The 20,698-nt window shown below is 34.4% G+C and overlaps 1 protein-coding gene across 4 annotated transcripts in view; it reads right to left on the bottom strand.

Annotated features, from left to right (window-relative positions):
- TBCK (TBC1 domain containing kinase) overlaps window positions 1-20,698 on the bottom strand; it is a 221,969-nt gene that overhangs the window by 67,938 nt on the left and 133,333 nt on the right. For 3 of the 4 annotated variants that reach the window (XM_047751736.1, XM_047751735.1, XM_047751737.1), the window contains exon 23: window positions 14,780-14,955. In XM_047751736.1, the coding sequence (XP_047607692.1) occupies window positions 14,780-14,955 (176 nt within the window). Of the gene's footprint in view, window positions 1-13,453; window positions 13,568-14,779; window positions 14,956-20,698 lie in introns of those variants that run through there. The other variant, XM_047751738.1, reaches the window with a different exon arrangement.

The raw sequence follows: 20,698 nt of genomic DNA, 5'->3' as shown, positions 1-20,698 counted from the left end.
AATTTCATTTAATAAAGAAAATATAGGCAGATATACAAACCATAAGGCAGAAATATATATAGGATATTCCTAAAACTGGGAGAAATTTAAAGCATAAAAAAGCAAAAAGGAAAGACACACTAATAGAAGAAGTTGGTAAAGTAGGCAATGTAAAGTTTACAGGGCCTTTTAGACCATATCTTAATTTTTATTGTAAAGATAACAGGAAGAATGGCTGGTGTCCTTATAAAAAGGGGAAATTTAGACATAGTGACAAACAGGGAGAGGGAAGACCATGTGAGGACACTTAAAGGGAAGATGACTGAAATGAAACATTTACAAGCAAAGGAAAATGGATCATTGGTGAACACCAGGAACTAGAAGAGAGACAGGATTTTCTCCTTTCAGCTTTAAGAGAGAGCTTGGCTCTGCCAACACTTTGATTTTGGACTTTTAGCCTCTAGAAGTTTGAGACAACAAATTGCTGTTGTTTTATGTTTTATGTTTAAAAACAATTAAAAAGATTATTCTAGCTGAAGTCTGAAGTATGGATTAAAGAGGAATAGGAATGGATACAGGAAATTGTTGTAGGAAAGCAGGTAAGAGATGATGGTGAACTTGACCAAAATGGCATCAGAAATAGAAGAGAACAGATTTGTAAATAGCTTTCCTTGATTGACTGGATTAAGGGAGGCAAGAATCAAGGATGAATTTAGATACTGACTTGAACAAGTAGGGGAATGATAATGGTGGTTACTGATACAGGAAATGCTAGAGGATAGCTTTAAGGGGAAAAGAAAAATTCAGTCTTGGACATGCTGGCTTAGAGGTTGCCTGTGAAACATCCAAGTGGAGTGTTGAGCAGGCATTGGATATGGGCCTCCTAGAGCTAACAAGGGAAGCTTGAGCAGGAGCTAGTAGCCGGAAGCCATGGTCACTGCTTGATGCAAGTACATAAGACTGTCCAACATCCATCTTGTGAGAGGCTACACAGAACCCTGAGGAATGTGATATTAAATGACACAGAAAAGCAGGTTAAGACAGTGAAAGATACTGAGTGAAGAGAGGAGAGAGAAAAGATGAAAACAAGGGAATTGAAGTGTAGCAAAAACCCAGGAAAGATAATGTTTAAAAAAAAAGAGATCAAGTGAGATGAGAGATTGAAAATAATAATTTGTGACTTTTGTCAGGGGAATGGAGAAAGTGGAATTCAAAGTGAAGGCAGTGTAAGAATAGGTAAGATATACACCCTCCGTGTGCATTTGTGTATGTGTATGTATATGTGTATGTACATACCTATAAATAACAGAATAATTTAGTCATGGGAAAAAACTATTGTAGATTGGTGGTATTCTCTATCTTTAGATCTATATGTAATTAAGACAATAATGTGAACTTCTGCACATATTCCTTTTCTAAGGATGTGGGTATATTTATCAACAAAAGTTTAAGAATTTGTCTACATGAGTTCCCTGGTGGCTCAGCAGGTAAAGGATCCAGTGTTGTCACTGCTGTGGTATGGATTCAACCTCTGGCTTGGAAACTTCTGCATGCTGCTGGCATGCCCCTCGCCCCCCCCCCAAAAGAATTTGTCTAGGAATTTTAATGTAGTTTTCAGTTATCAGCTAACTGATAATAAATGAATAATCTGGCAACCTCATGATCATGCTAAATGGATTAAAATATAGTGATAGGCTATTATAAATGATTAACAAAAATAAACATGTATAGAAAACAAAAAGAATAACACTAAAGAATAACAAACAATATGGATTTAAAAGTACGATTAAACACTAAAGAATAACAAACAGTATGGATTTCAAAAATAGTAAGGCTGCTTTATCTATTAAACTTCATTTTCCTTAATATGATGTTAATAGATACAGCTTTTACATATAATTTTAACCTAGTCAGTCCTTGATGAAGCGTCAGATTCTGACAGACTACACAGTGTGAGCTGTTCATTTCCTTAACTTCAGAAACAAGTTCTCATTAGCTCTGTCCAACTTGGAGGAGTTCTCTCTCTGACTAACAGAAATAAAAACCTGACTTAGCCACATCAAAGATATTACCCCTCTGAAGAGCAGCGCTGCTTAGGAATGACTATTCTTATCAAGACTCCCTTTTTAACACTGGACAGACTTCAGAAATCTTGCTGCAGTAGTTTTTGTACTCTCAACCAACCAAGGCATTTTCTGCCAAAGACTCAGAGCTTCCACTAACACCATTTTTCTCAGTATAAGGGCTCATAACTAAAAAAACAGTACTATGAAATTAACTTATATTAGTGCAGTTTAAGGATATGCCTCTTTGCCATTTCTTCTGATATTCTTTTCCCCTCTCCTCATTCAGCAACTTACATAGCCTCATTTTATAAATATGAAGTCATACATTTTTTCCCACGATATTTGCTATAGAATGGAATATACTTTTGAAAGCACTAAAGTCATCACTTAAATAAAATGTAATAATTAAATACCCCTTGGACACACAGTACAATGCTATCAATAGCTAATAAGAAGAAATTATCTCTGGTAGGCTTAGACTAGAGAACTCAAGAAAGGTATATTCAAAATAAAAGATGATTAAATGTATAATTAGAATAACTATAGTAAGGTATTTAAAATATAAATTCAAATCCATGTATATAAGAGCTCCTTTATTTCCCTGCGGATAATTACAACTACTCAGCTTCTTTTAACTTTTTATGTACTTAATATTGACAAAGTCACAAACTCGTGTTATCATAAAATCTTGGCCCCTCCATACCTAACATACAAGAACAGTGGAAATCTATAGTCTAGCAAGTTCTCTCATTAGTTGAGGAAATGTGACCTATTCCAGTGAGTGGGCTCTTTACCAAAGTACAGTATGCTTTGGAAAAAGTAAGTAAAACAAAATTAGGTGAATATGCAATATTATTTTTATTTTCCATAAATCTTTTATTAGGATAGTGTTGAGATTTCTCACGGTGATAAATAAGAAATTCTTGATCTTCTTTACTTACATAAACCCTATAAATCTTTCAAAAGCTAGGTAAAATAAAATAAATTGTGAGGGACAATTAATCAATATCTAATATATGTAAGCATCATGAAAGTGATAAGAAAAACACCTACTTTAGCTGTACCCAGAGGTTCTGATGTGTGTGTAGGGTTCTTATACTTTTTTCTAGGTATTTTAGAATTTTCATTTGAAATGTCTTCCTTATCTGAAGAGTTAAGAAAGAGATTGTTTATTTTCTTTTTTTTGGTTTATTTTAAATTTCTAGGTAGTAAGAAAATTTTGTTTTTATATATATTACTTTCTAAATGAATGAATATGATCTGAGAAATGGTATCTGTATTATTCCTACTTCTTAAAATTTACTGAAATTTATTTGTGGCCAAAAACATGGGTTTTTCTTCATTGTGTGTTTGTGTGGCAGTGAAAGCTCCATGATCCCTTGAAAAGGATGTATAACAAAATCTTAAAAATAACATCTGTCCAATAACTATTATACACATAGAATAACAGGAATTTCTTTTCATCACATGTATATGGTAGTAAAATGAAGACAACAAGAATTGAAGGACTTGGATCAATTCTATAAATACCGCTGAATTATTCTATGGTATTTTGAATCTCAAAGAATGGAAAACAATAGTAAAAGTACACTGTAGTAGTTTTCACTGCTATGATACTAAGTACTTTGAAAAATAATCAAAATCTAACAAAAAGTATGTAACCAAATAGAAAACAGCAATTTTTTTGTTTATTTTCTTTTTAGGGCCACACCAGCAGCATATGGAAGTTCCCAGAATAGGGTGAACTGGAGCAATAGCCACAGGCCTACACCACAGCCACAGTAACATGAGATCTGAGGCGCATCTGTGACCTATACCACAGCTCACAGCAGTGCTGGATCCTTAACCCACTGACCGAGGCCAGGGATCGAACCCGCATCCTCATGGATACTAGTTGGTTTGGTTACCATTGAACCACAATAGGAACTTCGCAAACAGCAAATTCAATGATAAAAATGATCTCTGGAAAACACACAGCTACCCACATTCACAATAGTTCCACTGTATTCAAAAGACCTAATATATCTGACATATTTCTTCTTTAATATGTATATACATTTCTTGGAGTTGAAAATTATATGTGTGGGAAGTTTCCTGTGGTGCAGGATGTTAAGGATCCAGTGATGCTGCAGCTGCAGCGCAGTTTGCAACTGTGGCATGGGTCTGATCCTTGGCCCGGGAACTTCCACACACCATGAGTGTGGCCAGAAAAAAGAAAAGAGAAGAAAAAGAAAATTGTACATGTAATCCTATTGCTTTTAAAGCTAATATTGAGGTTGAATCAGTAGCAACTTAAAAAAAAAAATTCAGCAGTTCAGTGGTAGTGATAAGGTGCTGCCAGGCATCTCACTTGAAGAATTCTACGAATTTCCCACCATTCCTCAAATCTTATGGTCAAAGCACTAATGTATAACCCTCACGCCCCATACAATAGTTCCACTCAATGTTTGAACACTGGACAAGAATGTATATATGTGTGTATGTGTATAAATATATGTCTATATACATAGCAGAGCCTTGGCAAGTAATTAATCTCAGAATGATGGGAAAAAATTACTTGGTTTGCTCAACTATGATTCAGTCTCACTTTGGTGTACATCTTCGAGTTTGGACATACTGAAGTAAATACCAAAGAACAACTAAACAATAACGTTTATTCTTTTAAGATGTAGACTGGGGAAAGGATAGGAAGAAGAGGTTAATAAAGGATATTGACAGTTACACAGATATATTGTCCATATGCCCTAGGGAAACTTTGGCAGTCTAAGGTTAAACCACTATACATATTTTGTACATCTACCAGCAGAAAAAATAATTGTTGTTGTTGTTGTTTTTGCTTTGCTTTTTAGGGCTGCACCTGTAGCATATGGAAATTTCCAGCCAGGGGTCAAATCAGGGCTATAGCTGTAGCCACCAGGCTACACCACAGCCACAGCGACACGAGATCCAAGCCATGTCTGTGACCTACACCACAGCTCACAACAACACCAGATCCTTTAACCCACTGAGCGAGGCCAGAGATCAAATCCGCATCCTCATGGATAGTAGCCAGGCTCATTAGCACTGAGCCACAGCAGGAACTGTCCAAGATAATTATTGATATTAACTTTCATAGCTTGTATCATAAACATTCCTCCCAATATAGAAAATTATTAATCTAATGCTGAGTATATTTTTTTCCAATCTTAAATGTTCTAAGTGTATGTGATTTCTCCATTTCTTTCCTCAAATTTATTCTCTTATAGTCTAAGCTACTTTTCAACATGATAAGAAATGTGAATGATCCATCTAGTCTCAACTGAGTATTACTATAACTAGGAATTCTTCACCTCATCTAGCCAGTTCACTAGTGAAGACTGTCTCCACTTGTACAAAGAACAAAACAACAGGTAAAGAACTAAAGAGCCCAGTGTTGTTGAGGATACAGGGAACTATGCATTTTCATTTACTGTTGTTGGAAGTTTAATTGGTTTAAAACTCTTTTTCTGGAAAACCACCAGCAATATAATAAATACCTTTAAAAAAAGAGGTCACATAACTGCTTTTCCTTCTACCTTATTGTAAAAACATTTCAACTTATTTAAGAGGAGGTACATAGGTGATTGCATGACTGTATATAAATATATGCATGAGGGAAATAAAAGAAAATTTTAAAAAGTTAAATGATTATAGAGTAAGACATGATATATATTAATACATACACTTACAAGAATAAAAAAGAAAAACACGATTTATATTACTGATAAAGTTAACTTGCTTTAAGTAATCTTCTGAATTTTCTTGACTCTAAAATGGGGATAAAAATACTTACTTCAGAGAGCTGTTTAGGAACAAATAAAATAGAGTACCTGAGCACCTGAAAACTATAAATCATTGTGGTGTAGTTTTTAAATTGCTCAAACTATAAAAAGCAGTAGAGTTATTATCAAGATGAAACTTTGCAGACTAGCATTTATAACAGACTTTCAGATCTATTCTAACTTAAAGTATACAAATGTATTTTAAAGTTTTTATGTACACTAAGCTCATATTTAATCCATACTTAAAGCATAGCCATAAACTAAGGATAATTCAGTGAATGCTTTTCATACTTTATGACAATAGTATAAACAAGCAGTTATTAATATTACATAAAAACCAAATTTTATTTAATAAAATTCTAGACTAGTATATATGTTCATAAACAAGAATAATAATTCTTGCTTATTCATGGTGTACATGCAACTAAAGCCATTCATCAATAAGCTAATATGGTGATTAAATTTTAAAGAAATTCAGGGTTGAGCAGTCTTTCTAAAATACATTCAGTTTTCAAAAAAATCCATTTTATTCTATTCATCAGTTACATACTTTTACATATATAATACATACACATATGCATACATAATATATTTATATTTTTCTCTCAGTTAATAAGCTGTAGTTAGAATCATCAAGTACAGTCTTAGTTATTTAAAGAAAAGTAGGTGGGAAAGATTTTGGCACTAGATAAAACAATCCCTCTGGCAATTTTTGGGATCAAAATAGTATTAAAACTAAGAGGTAAAGGTCAATGTGAAGTTTTAAACCGAAATTACTGAGGTAAAACTGCCAGAAAAATTCTTTCTTTGGAGACAGCCTCCCTCTTCCTCACTCTCCCTATTGTCTGGCAGTTAGAGGTAAATCACTATATATATTTTGTACAACTACCAACAGACGCTTTATTACTGTAATAAAGCTAACATAGCCAAAGGGAAACAGAAGAACAGAGAACATCTCTTCTTTTGTACATATTATTTAAATACAGAAGACTTTCAGGAAATTTTTATGTAGTTTTCAAGGTTGAAACATTTAACCTTTAATTATTAAATGTGTAATAATGATTGTTACAATTTTTTGAATGCTTATCACGTATCAGACACTGAATTAGGTGTTTTATTCAAAAACCCTGCAAAGTAGGAATTATTATAATTAAGCTCACTTTTACAAACAGGGAACTAGAGAGGTTATGTGAATTATTCAAGACCGTAAGACCAAAAAGGAACAGGGTTGAAATTTGAAACCAAGTTCATCTAACAGCAAAGCTCATGATTTGCTACAATAATCTGCTTCTGGGAATCAGTATGATAGACACATGCATAAATTAAAGTGTAATTTTCTTCTTATAGCTGTTCCCAAGCTTCTATTCTACAAGTAACAGAGTGTAGTTTATGTTGCAATTTACAAAAGCCAGTTTTTATCTGTTATAGAATACGACATGGAATATACAGTATACAAATCTGAACTGTGATTATCCTAAATCTAATAAATATGTTTTTTATAAGGTATACATATATAATTTCTTGTATCTACTTTCTTTTATTCTAACATTTAAATCTGAACAAAGAAGAATTCAAACAAACAATTCTAGAATGGAAAAGGGGGACAAAATTTGAGGTAAAATGTAAAAACAAGTAAACATATTTTGTATAAAGAATTACATAAATATAAAAATTAGACAACATAGACACTTAAAAAAGGGTTTTGATAAAATCAACATGGTATATGGATGGCCAAAAGGCACATGAAAAATGCATAACATCGCTAATTATTAGAGAAATGCAAATCAAAGCTACAAGTGAGGTACTGCCTCACAATGGTCAGAATGGCCATTATCGAAAAATCTATAAACAATAGAAATAAATCCTGGAGAGAATTTGGAGAAAAGGGAACCTTCCTACACTGTTGATGGGAATGTAAACTGGTACTATAGAGAACAGTATGGAAGCTACTGAAGAAAACTAAAAATAAAAATACCATGTGATCCAACAATCCCATTCTTGGGCATACATCTGGAGAAAATTATGATTTGAAAAGTTACCCCACTGTTCACTGCAGCACTATTTATCATAGCCAAGACATGGAATAACTTAAAACGTCCATCAACAAAGGAATGGATAAAGATGTGGAACATACACACAATGGAACATTATTCAACCATTAAAAAGAAAAATGAAATAATGCCATTTGCAGCAACATGTATGGACCTAGACATTATCATACTAAATGAAGTAAGACAGACAAAGACAAATATCATAGGATATTGTCATTTATCTATGGAATCTAAAAAAATGATGCAAATGAACTTACTTACAAAACAGAAGAGACTTCAAAACGAACATAATTACCAAAGGGAAAGGGAGGATATAAATTAGTTAGGAGTTCGGGATTAATATACACACACTATTGTATGTAAAATTGATATTCAATAAGGACCTACTGTATAGGACAGGGAACTCTACTTAATAGTCCGTAATTACTTACATGGGAAAAGAATCTGGAAAAGAATGGATATATGTATATGTCTAACTGAATCATTTTGCTGTACATCTGAAACTAACACATTTTAATTCAACTATACTCCAGCATAAAATAAAAGCTAAATTAAATCATGGTAATAAAATAGATAATTTTAAAGAGTGAATTTATAAAAACTGACTCAAGAAGAATGGATAATCAAATATCTCCCTGGTGAAAAGGCATCAGACTCAGGTGGTTTTACAGGACAAGTTTTTTACTCAGTCTATAAGAAACAGGTAATTCCCCTTCTATTAACAGATTAGTAAAAAAAGGGAGAGAGAAATATAATTTTAAGAACAAAGACTGACAAGGACAGACAGGAAAAGAAAACTATAGATTTATCTCACCTATAAGCATAGATGCAGAAATTCAATATTAGCAAGTACTAGCAAATAGAATACAGTTGGCATTTCTTTTTGTGATCTACTATACTTTATCTCAGAAATGCAAGGGCCATTCAATATCCAAAATTTTAATAATGCAATACATTATCAGAATAAAATAGCAAAAAAGGTGATCCTAATCAATCCTTATTAATAGAATATGCATTTGATAAAATTTAATACTCATCCAGTTACTCTTAGTAATATGCAAAAAGAAAGGAAATTCATTACCTAAACAGAGTATTCGTCAAAAATGTCAAACTTAATGGTGAAATTAGAAGCATTTTCATTACATTCAGCTACATAAAAATCCACCCATTCTCATCACTTTTATTGTACTTTATATTAAGTGGTCCTATACAATGCAATAAGATTCATATATACACAAAATCAGAGATATAATAATAAAAAAGCAACTACAATAGTTGATTGGATTAGCTACATAAACTTCCAAGAGAGTTTACAATTTATTAGATTTGAAAAAGATAATCAACTCCAAAACACTTGCTAGTTACCCAAAGGAAATGAAAATGTAAAACCACACAAAAATGACACATAGGTGTCAACAGCAGCATTATTGACAACAACTAAAACTTAGAAGCAACCAAGATTTCCTTCAGTTGGTGAATAGTTAAATGAACTGGAGTTCATCCAATGGGCTATTATTCAGCATTAGAAAATGTGCTCTCAATGGAGGAAACAACTATATGATATTCTAAAGAAGGCAAAAATAGGGAGACAGTAAAAAGATCCTAGTGGCTGGGGGCAAAGTGGGGATGAATAAGTAGAACATAGTGGATTTTTAGGGCATATATGATGCATATATGTCATTTATACATATGTTCCAAACCCAGAGAATGTACAATACCAAGTGTGAACCCTAACATAAATTATGGACCTTGGGTGATGATACTGTGTCAGTGTAGGTCCATCCTTTGGAACAAACATACCACTCTGTGAGGGATGTTGATAACAGGGAGGCTATGCATGTGTGGGGTAGGGAGTATATAGGAAACCTCTGCACTCTCCACTCAATTTTGCTAGAAACTTAAAAGTGCTTTAAAAAATAAGGTCTCTTAAAAAAGAATCAAACTAGTTTGTTGATTATAAAATGTAAAATAAACTGATCTACTAGTAATAATCAATTACAAAACATAATAGCTTAAAAGATATTCATCATAAAACTAACAAATTAATGTACTTCTTCTTCTTATTTCTATCTAATAGAAATCTCTAAATTCACATGTTCAAAACTGAACACTTGATTTTTACCTTCCAATCTGCTCTTCCTACAATTCTTTATATCAGTAAATTAATACATCAAAACACCACCCTTCTAGCTTAGGCCAGAAACTTTGGATTCATCCTTTATTACTTTCTCTTTTGTATCTCACATTCAATGAGTCAGCAAAATCTGTTGTTTCTGCTTTCAAAATATATTTACTGCTGTAATAGGGAAGAACAAATCTGACTCCATAATGTATCTGCTTTCTTTAACTGAAATCTTTGTATTCTATTGCTTTTCCTACAAGAATGTTGCCTATAGCCTGAAATATACAGATTAACCCATTCTCATGGCTCTGACCTCTAAAGGCACAACAATTTCCGATACACATAGAGAGAAAAGCTGCAGAACACAGAATAATATTTATCTTGTTAGAGGATTATAGGAACATTGTGACCTGACCTATGTGAACAGCTTCAAGAACAAAGGATTCCAACATCAAAGAGTTTGCAACAACCAACCACACCCTTTTAATACAAAAGAAGTTGAATTCTAACTTGGGTAAGATGGTTCTTTGGAACTCTAGTCCACCATCTTCTCAGACAGCTGGCTTTCCAAATAAAGTTGCTATTCCTTGCCGCAGCAACTCATCTCCTGATTTACTGACCTGCCATGCAACAAGCACTCCAGGTTGGACTTGGTTAACACCACCTCTCATCTCCTCTACTGCTACCCTTTGGTTACAAGCCATCATAGCTTTGTCCCTGGTCTCCTTGTCTTGTCTTTGTCCCTCCTATTTTCTATTTTCTGTATAGTAGCCAAATAATCCTTTTACATATAAATCTGATCCTGTTACCATTCAGCTCAAACTGAAAAATGAATAGCTTCTCATCTCAATTGGCATAAAGTTGAAGTCTTCTTATTACACGAGACCTGACCCACCGATCTCCGTAATTTTACATTTTCTACTCTCCTCTTCACTTATTCCATTCTATATATAGTCCCTTTACTGTTCTCCAACATAAAAAGAATGCCCTACATTGAACTTGCAAGATGAATTTTATTCCCCCTTAAGAAATCAATATAACTCACTCTCTCACTTCCTTTAGGTTTTGTTCACAACTTTCTTTGAATCCTTTATATAAAAATAGTAACTTTTCTTTAATGTTTTCCAACCATCTCCATCCTTGGCATTCTCTATTTCCCTTCTTCTTCCTCTGCTTTTAAAAATTGAAATATAGCTAATATACAATATTATATTAACTACATAGTAATTTGACATTTGCAGACATGAAATGATCACCATTAGAAGTTTAATAACCATCTACCCCCATACAAAGCAAGTAAAATGTTATTAACCATATTCCTTATGCTGTGTATTATATACCTATGGCTTATTTATTTTCTAACTGGAGGTTTATACCACTTGATCATCACCTATTTCATACATAATCCCCTGCTGACCCATTCTCTTCAGGCAACCACCGGTTTGTTCTCTGTATTTATGAGTCTATTTTCATTTTATTTTGTTATTTGTTTGTTTTAGATTCCATATATAAGTGAGATCATATGATATTTGTCTTTCTCTGTCTGATTTATTTCACTTGCCATAATACCCTCAAGGTCCGTCCATGTTGTTGCAAATGACAAGATTTCATTCCCTTTTATGGCTGAGTAGTACTCTATTATGTACCTATATATCATATCTTCTTTATCCATTCATCTATCAGTGGACACTTAGGTTGCTGCCATATATAAATAATGTTGCAATGAACCTTGGCGTGTAGTTGTCTTTTTGAATTAATTTTGTTTTTTTGTTTTTTTTTTTCCAGGTAGATACCCAGAAGTGAAATGGCTAGATCATATGGTAGTCCTACTTTTAGTTTTCTGAGGAAACTCCCATATTGTTTTCCATAGTGGCTGCAGCAATTTACAATCCCACCACCACTGCACAAGTGTCCCCTTTTCTCCACATCCTCACCAACACTTATTATTTGTTTTTTTTTTTTTTTTGATGATAGGAATTCTAACATGTATGAAGTGGTATTGCAGTGTGGTTTTAATTTACATTTCCATGATGATTAGTGATGTTAATCATATAGTTGGTAGCCATCTTTAGGTCTTCTTTGAAAAATGTCTATTCAGGTCCTCTTCCCACTTCTTTTTTTAAAAAATTTAACATCTTTTATTAAAATTTTTTGTTACTGTTTTGCTTTTTTGTTCCTGTTTTGCTTTTTTGTTCTTTGGGTTTTTTTTTTTTTTTTTTTTTGCTTTTTGCCTTTTCTAGGGCTGCTCCTGTGGCATATGGAGGTTCCCAGGCTAGGAGTCGAATTGGAGCTGTAGCTGCTGGCCTACACCACAGCCACAGCAACACGGGATCCAAGCTGTGTCTGCAACCTACACCACAGCTCATGGCAATGCCGGATCTTTAACCCACTGAACGAGGCCAGGGACTGAACCTGCAACCTCATGGTTTCTAGTCGGATTCGTTAACCACTGAGCCACGACAGGAACTCCTAAAATTTTGTTTTTAGTTTCGCCTGCAGCATGCAGGAATTCCCAGGCCAGAGATCAAACTTGTGCCACAGCAGTGAAAATGCTGGATCCTTAACCTGCTGAGCCAACAGGGAACTCCACTCTGCCCATTCCTCAACTGGGTTGTTTTCTTAATGTTGAGTTGTATGAATTCTCTCTCTCTCTCTCTCTCTCTCTATTGCTTCTTAGGGCCACACCTGTGGCATATGGAGGTTCCCAGGCTAGGGGTCTAATTGGAGCTACAGCTGCTGGTGTATGCCATAGCCACAGCAACATCAGATCTGAGCCACATCTGTGACCTACACCACAGCTCATGGCAGCACCAGATCCTTAACCCGCTGAGTGAGGCCAGGAATTGAACCTGCATCCTCATGGATCCTAGTTGGGTTCATTAACTGTTGAGCCACAAAGGGAACTCACGAATTCTTTGTGCATTTTTGATATTAGTTCCTTACTGGATATAGGTTTGCAAAGATCTTCTCCCATTCACTAGCCTGCCTTTTCATCTTACTGATAGTTTCCTTTGCTGCACATATATTCACAGTGGAATATCACCCGATCACTAAAAAAAAAAAGAAACCTTGCCATTTGTGACATCATGGCTGAACCAGAGGGTATTATTTTACATGGAGTAAGTCAGAGAAAGATAAGAAGTACACATGATTTCACTTATATGTGGAATCTAAAAAACACACTAAATATTTACTTTTTTTTTTTTTTTGCTTATTGTCTATATGACTTCCACTGCCAAATGCAAATTCTATGAGGGAAGATAACTTTTTTTTTTCTTACTGCTATAGCCCCAGCAATTAGAATAGTATTTGTTCTAGTTTATGGTATGTATTCAAATCTACTGTTGAAAAAACAGGCATTGGTTTTTATATTATTCATTATATTTTTCTTTATGGTTGAAATATATCAGAAAAAGAATGAAATAAATTCTAAAGAAAAGTGAACCAAAACTTTAATGTTCTTCAGATAGCAACTGTTCCTGTAAATAATGTGGTATCTTTTTCTCTTCCATTCTTAGTATTGTTGTTGATAAGGATAATAGATTTGACCTATGGGCACACAAAAACATTTGTTTTCTATCACAACATTTTAGCAAATTGACCCAGAACTTGGAGACCTACTATAATTAGGAATGTATACAGGATTTGGGGTTTAGTGATATTTAAACTGTTAAACTTTTAAACAAAAATCTAATTTCTGACAATGGTGCAAGTGGAAGAATTTAAAACTACTTACTCAAATTTAAAATAAACAGCAACTTTTCTTAGTAAAATTTTACTTTATCACAAAATGAAACTCACATTTCTTGAACTGTCAATATTTCTTTCTGACCTTTTAAAATCAACTACCTCTCAACCTTTTTGCTTCACTCAAGAATTAAAATATAGTAGACAAATAGCATAGAGTATGAGTGACATCAGTGGAATGGCAGAGCAAGGATCTCAAAAAAGCTGCTCTTCCAAAATCATAATGACAATACTGGCAAAGATTATCAAATAAACTTTTTAGAACTCTGGAAATTAAACAAAGATCTGAAGCAATCTATGGAGTACATAGTGAAAAGAAACACCTCAATTTCAATAAGAGTGTGTTTGTGGTTCTTTGCCCATTCTCATTTCCCTCTCATCAGCTCCAAAGTCACCTTAAAAATCAACAGTCTCACAAACTAGAAGTCTAGCAACCACTGAACAGGACAGAATGGTTTTAGAGATCCCAAAAGTATCATTTCAGGGAATTGTGATTATTTGACCTGTCTTCCAGTTCCCTAGAAACCTCTCCTCACAGTGCTTGCCTTTATTTGACCTGACTCAAAGCTCTCTTGGTGCAAAGAGACCTTCCTCTGAAAGCATCTGTCAAAAACAGTCAGCAGCAATTGTTTAATATTGTAGCTGCCTGAGGTAGCCATAACCGTTGGGGCAAATAAGAAGCTGACAATAATTAAATATTAAAATTAAAACCTGGGGAATACAATGTTTATATGGGGCTTTGAAAAATCCAACATGATACTGGGAATCTAGAAGTCTATCTCTGTGTACACAGGATGTCTGCATGCCCAGGAAAGCCCTAAGAAGGTCCTAAGCTCTCACCTTTGGTTGACCTCAAGACATGAAATAGCTGTGTGAATATAATCATATATTAGAAAATAGCTATGTTAGAAGACATAAATAATAACAGCATTATGAACTATAATGATATTAACATATATTAATTCAACATCCATCTTCTTTTAGAGTTTATAAATTAAATTTGCCAATACATACCAGATCTGTTTTGGGAGGATCTGGACACTCAGTGGAGAAATAAGGTGTTGAACTTCTGACTCCGCTGCTATCAGAAGCTGACTTTGGAGGTTGAGCATGCTGTCTGTAAGTAGCACTTTTAGGAGTCCAACAAAACAGGTTGATTGATTCTCGCACACAGCGTTCAATGTCAATTTCTGGAGAGAAAAATATTTTTTTAAAAAAGCACACAAAGAAATTTAATTTCTCTGTTTATGTAAAAACCACAATCTCTTATAAATGCATATATACAAATATGGCTAAGATGATAACTAATTAGAAAAGATGTCAGTAAAAAAATAATATAGATATTAATCAGCATATTCATGACTGGAATGGTAGAGGGTACTTTGTATTACTATGTAGATACATATACAGATATATTTGTATATGTGTTTGTATACTTCAGTATATTGTTATTTAAACCTCATGGAATATAACACATATCCTTATTTAAGAGTTTGCTCCATTAACTTTGATAATATTTCCACTTCCTCAAAGTAAAATATAGGTTGGGTGGAGGGATTCAGATGTTAATTCATCATGACTTCAAGTATGCTAAAAGTTTAATTTCCACCTATTAAAGAACATACAAAATAATCAGGGAAAAATTTACAAAAATCTCAATTCAGCATTTCTCTGTTTTTAAAATAATTTCTTGACTTAACTACAGAAAAGTTTGAGGCTTCATATAGATAGAAATTAAATCTACTTGACTAAAATGATACAAAATTTCATAGATTTCCTTTTCTTTCTCAGTTTTGAAATTTAAGCTTTTTTGACATAGAAGTAATATACACAGGAAAATTATTACAATGCCAAATTATTGTGCTTTTTGATAGGACTGTAACTCTTTAGGTTAATATTCCTGATGGAGAGTAAGATGTTCCTCTACGAGGAAAATGGAGTTATCGTAGAAAGGCAGTAGTAAATTCAAGAAACTGCTTAGAATGAAGTAGTTTAGCATGAACTAACTTTTCCCTTCCTATTCATCATATTAGTACATGGCAGATATTATCATTTCCTCTGCAGAAGTCCAAGTGTGTTAGTTCACATAAGCAATGGAGAAAAATATACTACCTGTTTTAAATTTCAAAAGAATAGGTCCCTATTTCTCTTTTTGAAATAATGAGCCTATATATAAGGGGTAAAGGAAATAGTCATTTAAGTTGATTCTGTGAATAGTGCACAAGTCATGTGTTTAGAGTTGTCTGTTTTCATAAAGTGGAAAATCCTTAGAGAGGGGCAGAGGAATGGACACAGTAAGCATCTATAATTTGACAGGTGTTGTATACTTTCACTTAGCCCATTTAATTGCCTTTTTTTTTTTTTTTTTTTTTTTGGCCATACCTGTGGCATGTGGAAGTTCCCCAGCCAGGAAATGAATGTGTAACACAGCAGTGACAATACCAGATTCTTAATCCACTAAATGGCCAGGGAAATCCTAGCCCATTTAACTCTTACAGTGATTCTTATAGACATATTACAATCTCCTTCATTTCTGTTGAAGATGAAGAAATTAAGACATAAGGAAGCTAAGTGAATGTATTAAGTGTTATTAAGAATAGAATGTCTGAGGTTACTACAGGTTAAAAGGTATCTTTCATTTCCCAATTCATTTAGATTTAGGAAATATTAGCCAGCAGGTCTGGAAAGACCAGTTACTCAATTAAACATTCCTTTATCTTTTATTAGTGATGTTTGCCAACTTCACAGCTGGTTATTTCCATGGCTGCACAAAGAGGTCAAATTTCATCACCCCCATATGCTATTCCTAACATAAAATCTATAAAACAGAGTTAAATATAGTTCTTTTTTTTTTTTTGAGGCACGGGTCTAGCTATTTGAGAAATTGTCAATATTAGTGAGATGTATTCCTTCAAAAAACTCTATAACATTATCAAGTTGATACTCCATAAAGAGAAGAAAAAAGACACCAACTAGAAGAAAAATAAAAGTTACAAATACATTCTTCTACTCAAGAAGGAAAAGATATGCTCAATTCATTAAAATTTTTTTTCCAATAACCATTGTTAAGATAAAAATTTGCAGCTGAAGAGAAAAAAAAACTGTCATATTAAAAAAGTTTATCTACTTAACACTGTTTATTCTCCAAAGGAAAAGAATTTTGGACCATAGGTTTTGCATCTGCAGTGCTCCAATCAGCCTGACCTATCTGACACCCATTAAAAGCTGAGGTCAAGTCACTGATCCAGATAAGAGGTTGTAGTTCAGTACTTAAAACTCTGGCAATGGAAAAGTCATTTATATCTGCTTCCAAAATATCCTATGAATACCATAAGAGGTTTATAGTGAATCTTGAGAATTTATTGGCATCCATCCTGATTTGAGCCTGATTATCAGCAGTACTGGTAGATATCCCATTCTCTATTCACTTGACCTGTGTCACCCTTCCAACTCAAAATCTTTCCAAAGTTCTTTATCATAACCAAAATCCAAAAGTACTTTGTAGGCTGTACGTTAAAATATGTATTTATTCTTTTAAAAATAATCTCTCATCCTAGGGTACAACTGCATTCTATCTTGCACTATCATTTAATATAATGCATTGTGGAAAAAGTGTGTACCCTGGACTATAGTTTCCCAGGTTTGATTTCAAACTCCATGAGGTACTTTGTGACTCAGAGCAATAATTTCTCTAAATCTCAGTTTATCTTCATCCATTATTATCGTATCTCTCAGAAATAATGAACTATTTTCAAAATGATAAAGTGCAACATAGGTTTCATTTGGATGAGGGTAGGTGGGAGAGACATCTCATCCCTCTATTCTCTTGCTTTAATGGTCATAAATTACTTGTTAGATTTAGTGAACAGTTGCTGACATGGCACTTCTCTTTATCATCATCTAATTCCCTTTGGTTCTCCTCTATACTTGATCACTGGAGTTCTACTGTGGTGTAGCGGGTTAAGGATCCCAGTGTTGTCACTGCAGTGGCTTGGGTCACTGCTATGGTATGAATTTGATCCCTGGCCTGGGAACTTCCACAGGCTGTAGGCGTGGCCAAAAAAAAATAAAATAAAAATTTTAAAATAAATGATCTTTTTGCCTCTCTTACTGTGTTAAAAAGACAACTAGCTACTTAAAACCAAAATAACAAGATTGTATTGTGGAGTCTATTACAAATGGAGATGTAAAATATAGAACAAAGTAGACAATGTGCTATATGGAGGGTAAATGGAATTACACTGTTGCAAAGCTCTTACATTTTCCATTAAGTTGTACAATATTTTGTTTTTGTTTTTTGACTTTTTGCTATTTCTTGGGCTGCTCCCGCGGCATATGGAGGTTCCCAGGCTAGGGGTCGAATCGGAACTGTAGCCGCTGGCCTACGCCAGAGCCACAGCAACACGGGATCCGAGCTGCATCTGCGACCTACACCACAGCTCACGGCAACGCCGGGTTCTTAACCCACTGAGCAGGGCCAGGGATCGAACCCGCAACCTCATGGCTCCTTGTCGGATTCGTTAACCACTGAGCCACAACAGGAACTCCAAGTTGTACAATATTAACTCTATGTGAAGTATGATAAGTTAAGACACAGATCATAGTCCCTAGAGCAATAATCAAAAAATAATTCAAGGAGTTCCCTTTGTGGCACAGAAGAAGCAAATCCAACTAGTATTCGCTAGTATAGGCTGCAGCTGTAGCTCTGACTCAACCTCTAGCCTGGGAACCTACATGTGCCTCAGGTGCAGCTCTAAAAATCAAAAAAAAAAAAAAAAAAAGGAGTTCCCGTTGTGGCTCAGTGGCTAATGAATCCGACTAGGAACCATGAGGTTGCAGGTTCCATCCCTGGTCTCGCTCAGTGGGTTGGGCATCCAGCATTGCTGTGAGCTGTGGTTAGGGTTTCAGACACGGCTCAAATCTGCTGCTGTGGCTGTGGTATAGGTGGGCAGCTATAGCTCTGATTGGACCCCTATCCTGGGAACCTCCATACGCCACAGGTGCGGCCCTAGAAAAGACCAAAAAAAAAAAAAAAAAATCAAAAGACAAAACTAAAATTCAACAAAGATATTAAGATAAAATGTTAAATATATTTAATCAATCAAAGAAGTCAGAAAGGTAAGAAGGTAAACACAGAGCAGAGTCTACAACTAGAAATAAACCCAACCATATAAATAATCATATCAAAGGTAAATTGACTGAACATTCTACTTATTTACTTATTTTTTTATGGCCTCAATTGCAGCATATGGAAGGTTCCAGGCTAGGGGTCAAATCAGAGCTGCAGTTGTAGGCCTACAACACAGTCACAGCAATGCCAGATCTGAGCTGTGTCTGTGACTTACACCACAGCTCACAGCAACTTTGGATCCTTAATCCACTGAGCAAAGCCAGGGATTGAATCTGCATTGTCATGGATGCTAGTCAGGTTCATTACCACTGAGCCACAATAGGAACTTCTACGAAAGTGATATACTTTAAATATATAATATTTAAAATTAAAGTCACAGAATATATATGCAGTATTTAAAATTAAAATCATAGATAGGTTGAAAATATAGAAAAAATACCATATGAGAAATAAGCATAAGAAAGTTTATATGATTATAATAATATCAGAAAGAGTCCAAGATGAGGAGTATTACTGAGATAAAGAAGCACATTTTGGGAGTTCCCATTGTGGCTCAGCAGTAACGAAGCCGACTAGTATCCATGAGGATATAGGTTTGATCCCTGGCCCTGCTCAGTGGGTTAAGGACCCGGCATTGCTGTGAATTGCAGTGCAGGTTACAGACCCGGCTCGGATCTTGCATTGCTGAAGCTGTGGCACAGGCCAGCAGCTGCAGCTCTGATTTAATCCTTAGTCTGGGAACTACCATATGTTGAGAGTGCAGCCCTAAAAAGAAAAAAGAAGCGCATTTCATAACGATAACAGATTCAGTGTATCCACATGACATATCAATGCTAAGTACATACACATTTCAAAAGAGAGCTTCAAAATATAAACGCAAAAGCTGACAGCATTAAGGTTAAAATGGAGAAATCCATAACCATAGTTGGAGAATTTAATATCTCCCTACTATAATGTATAAATCAAAGAGGGAAAAGCCCAGTAAGGACAAAGAAGACTGAATCATAACTATTGACCTACTTGACATTCATAGAGCACTTAAAAATGTCAACATTATTCTAATATGTATGTGGAACATTTGTTAAACAATTAGCTTACATAAAGTTAAGTTTCAGTAAGTTTTTAAAATTGAATTTTTGGGGAGTTACCATTGTGGCACAGCGGAAACGAATCTAACTAAGAACCATGAGATTGTGGGTTCGATCCCTGCCCTTACTCAGTGGGTTGAGGATCTGGTGTTGAGTGAGCTGTGGTGTAGATGACAGATGCAGCTTGGACCTGGCATTACTGTGGCTGTGGCATAGGCTAGCAGCTACAGCTCCAATTTGACCCCTAGCCTGATAATCTCCATATGCCATGGGTGTAGCCCTAAAAAGACAAAAGACAAATGAATGAATGAATGAATGAATAAATAACTAAATAAAATTAAAATTTTGATCGAAAATTTTTTGCTCAAAAAAGTCACGACAAATTAGTAAATATTTTTAAAGGAATAATAATGAAAATACAGTATAACAAAATTTGTCAAATGTAGCTAAAGATGTGCTTAGAGGGATTTATATTAGAAAAGATGAAAGTTATAATTACCTAAAGTGAAGAAAGAAAAAGAGAGCAACATTAAATCCAAAGAACGTGGATGAAAGGAAATAAAAGACAAAAAAAAAAAGGAAAGAAAGAAAAAGAAAAAAACCCAGAAATAATAACAAAAGTTAAATTAACATTGGAGAATAGTAGTGAACTTGATAAACTAAGCAAAATGGTCGACTTTTTTTAAAAAGGAGCAAATTATCCTTATCAGGAAA

The sequence above is a fragment of the Phacochoerus africanus genome, chromosome 10 (genome assembly GCF_016906955.1).
Source record: "Phacochoerus africanus isolate WHEZ1 chromosome 10, ROS_Pafr_v1, whole genome shotgun sequence".
NCBI lineage: Eukaryota > Metazoa > Chordata > Mammalia > Artiodactyla > Suidae > Phacochoerus > Phacochoerus africanus.
Note: the sequence above shows the minus strand (reverse complement) of the source record. Positions and strands in the feature narration are given on the sequence as shown.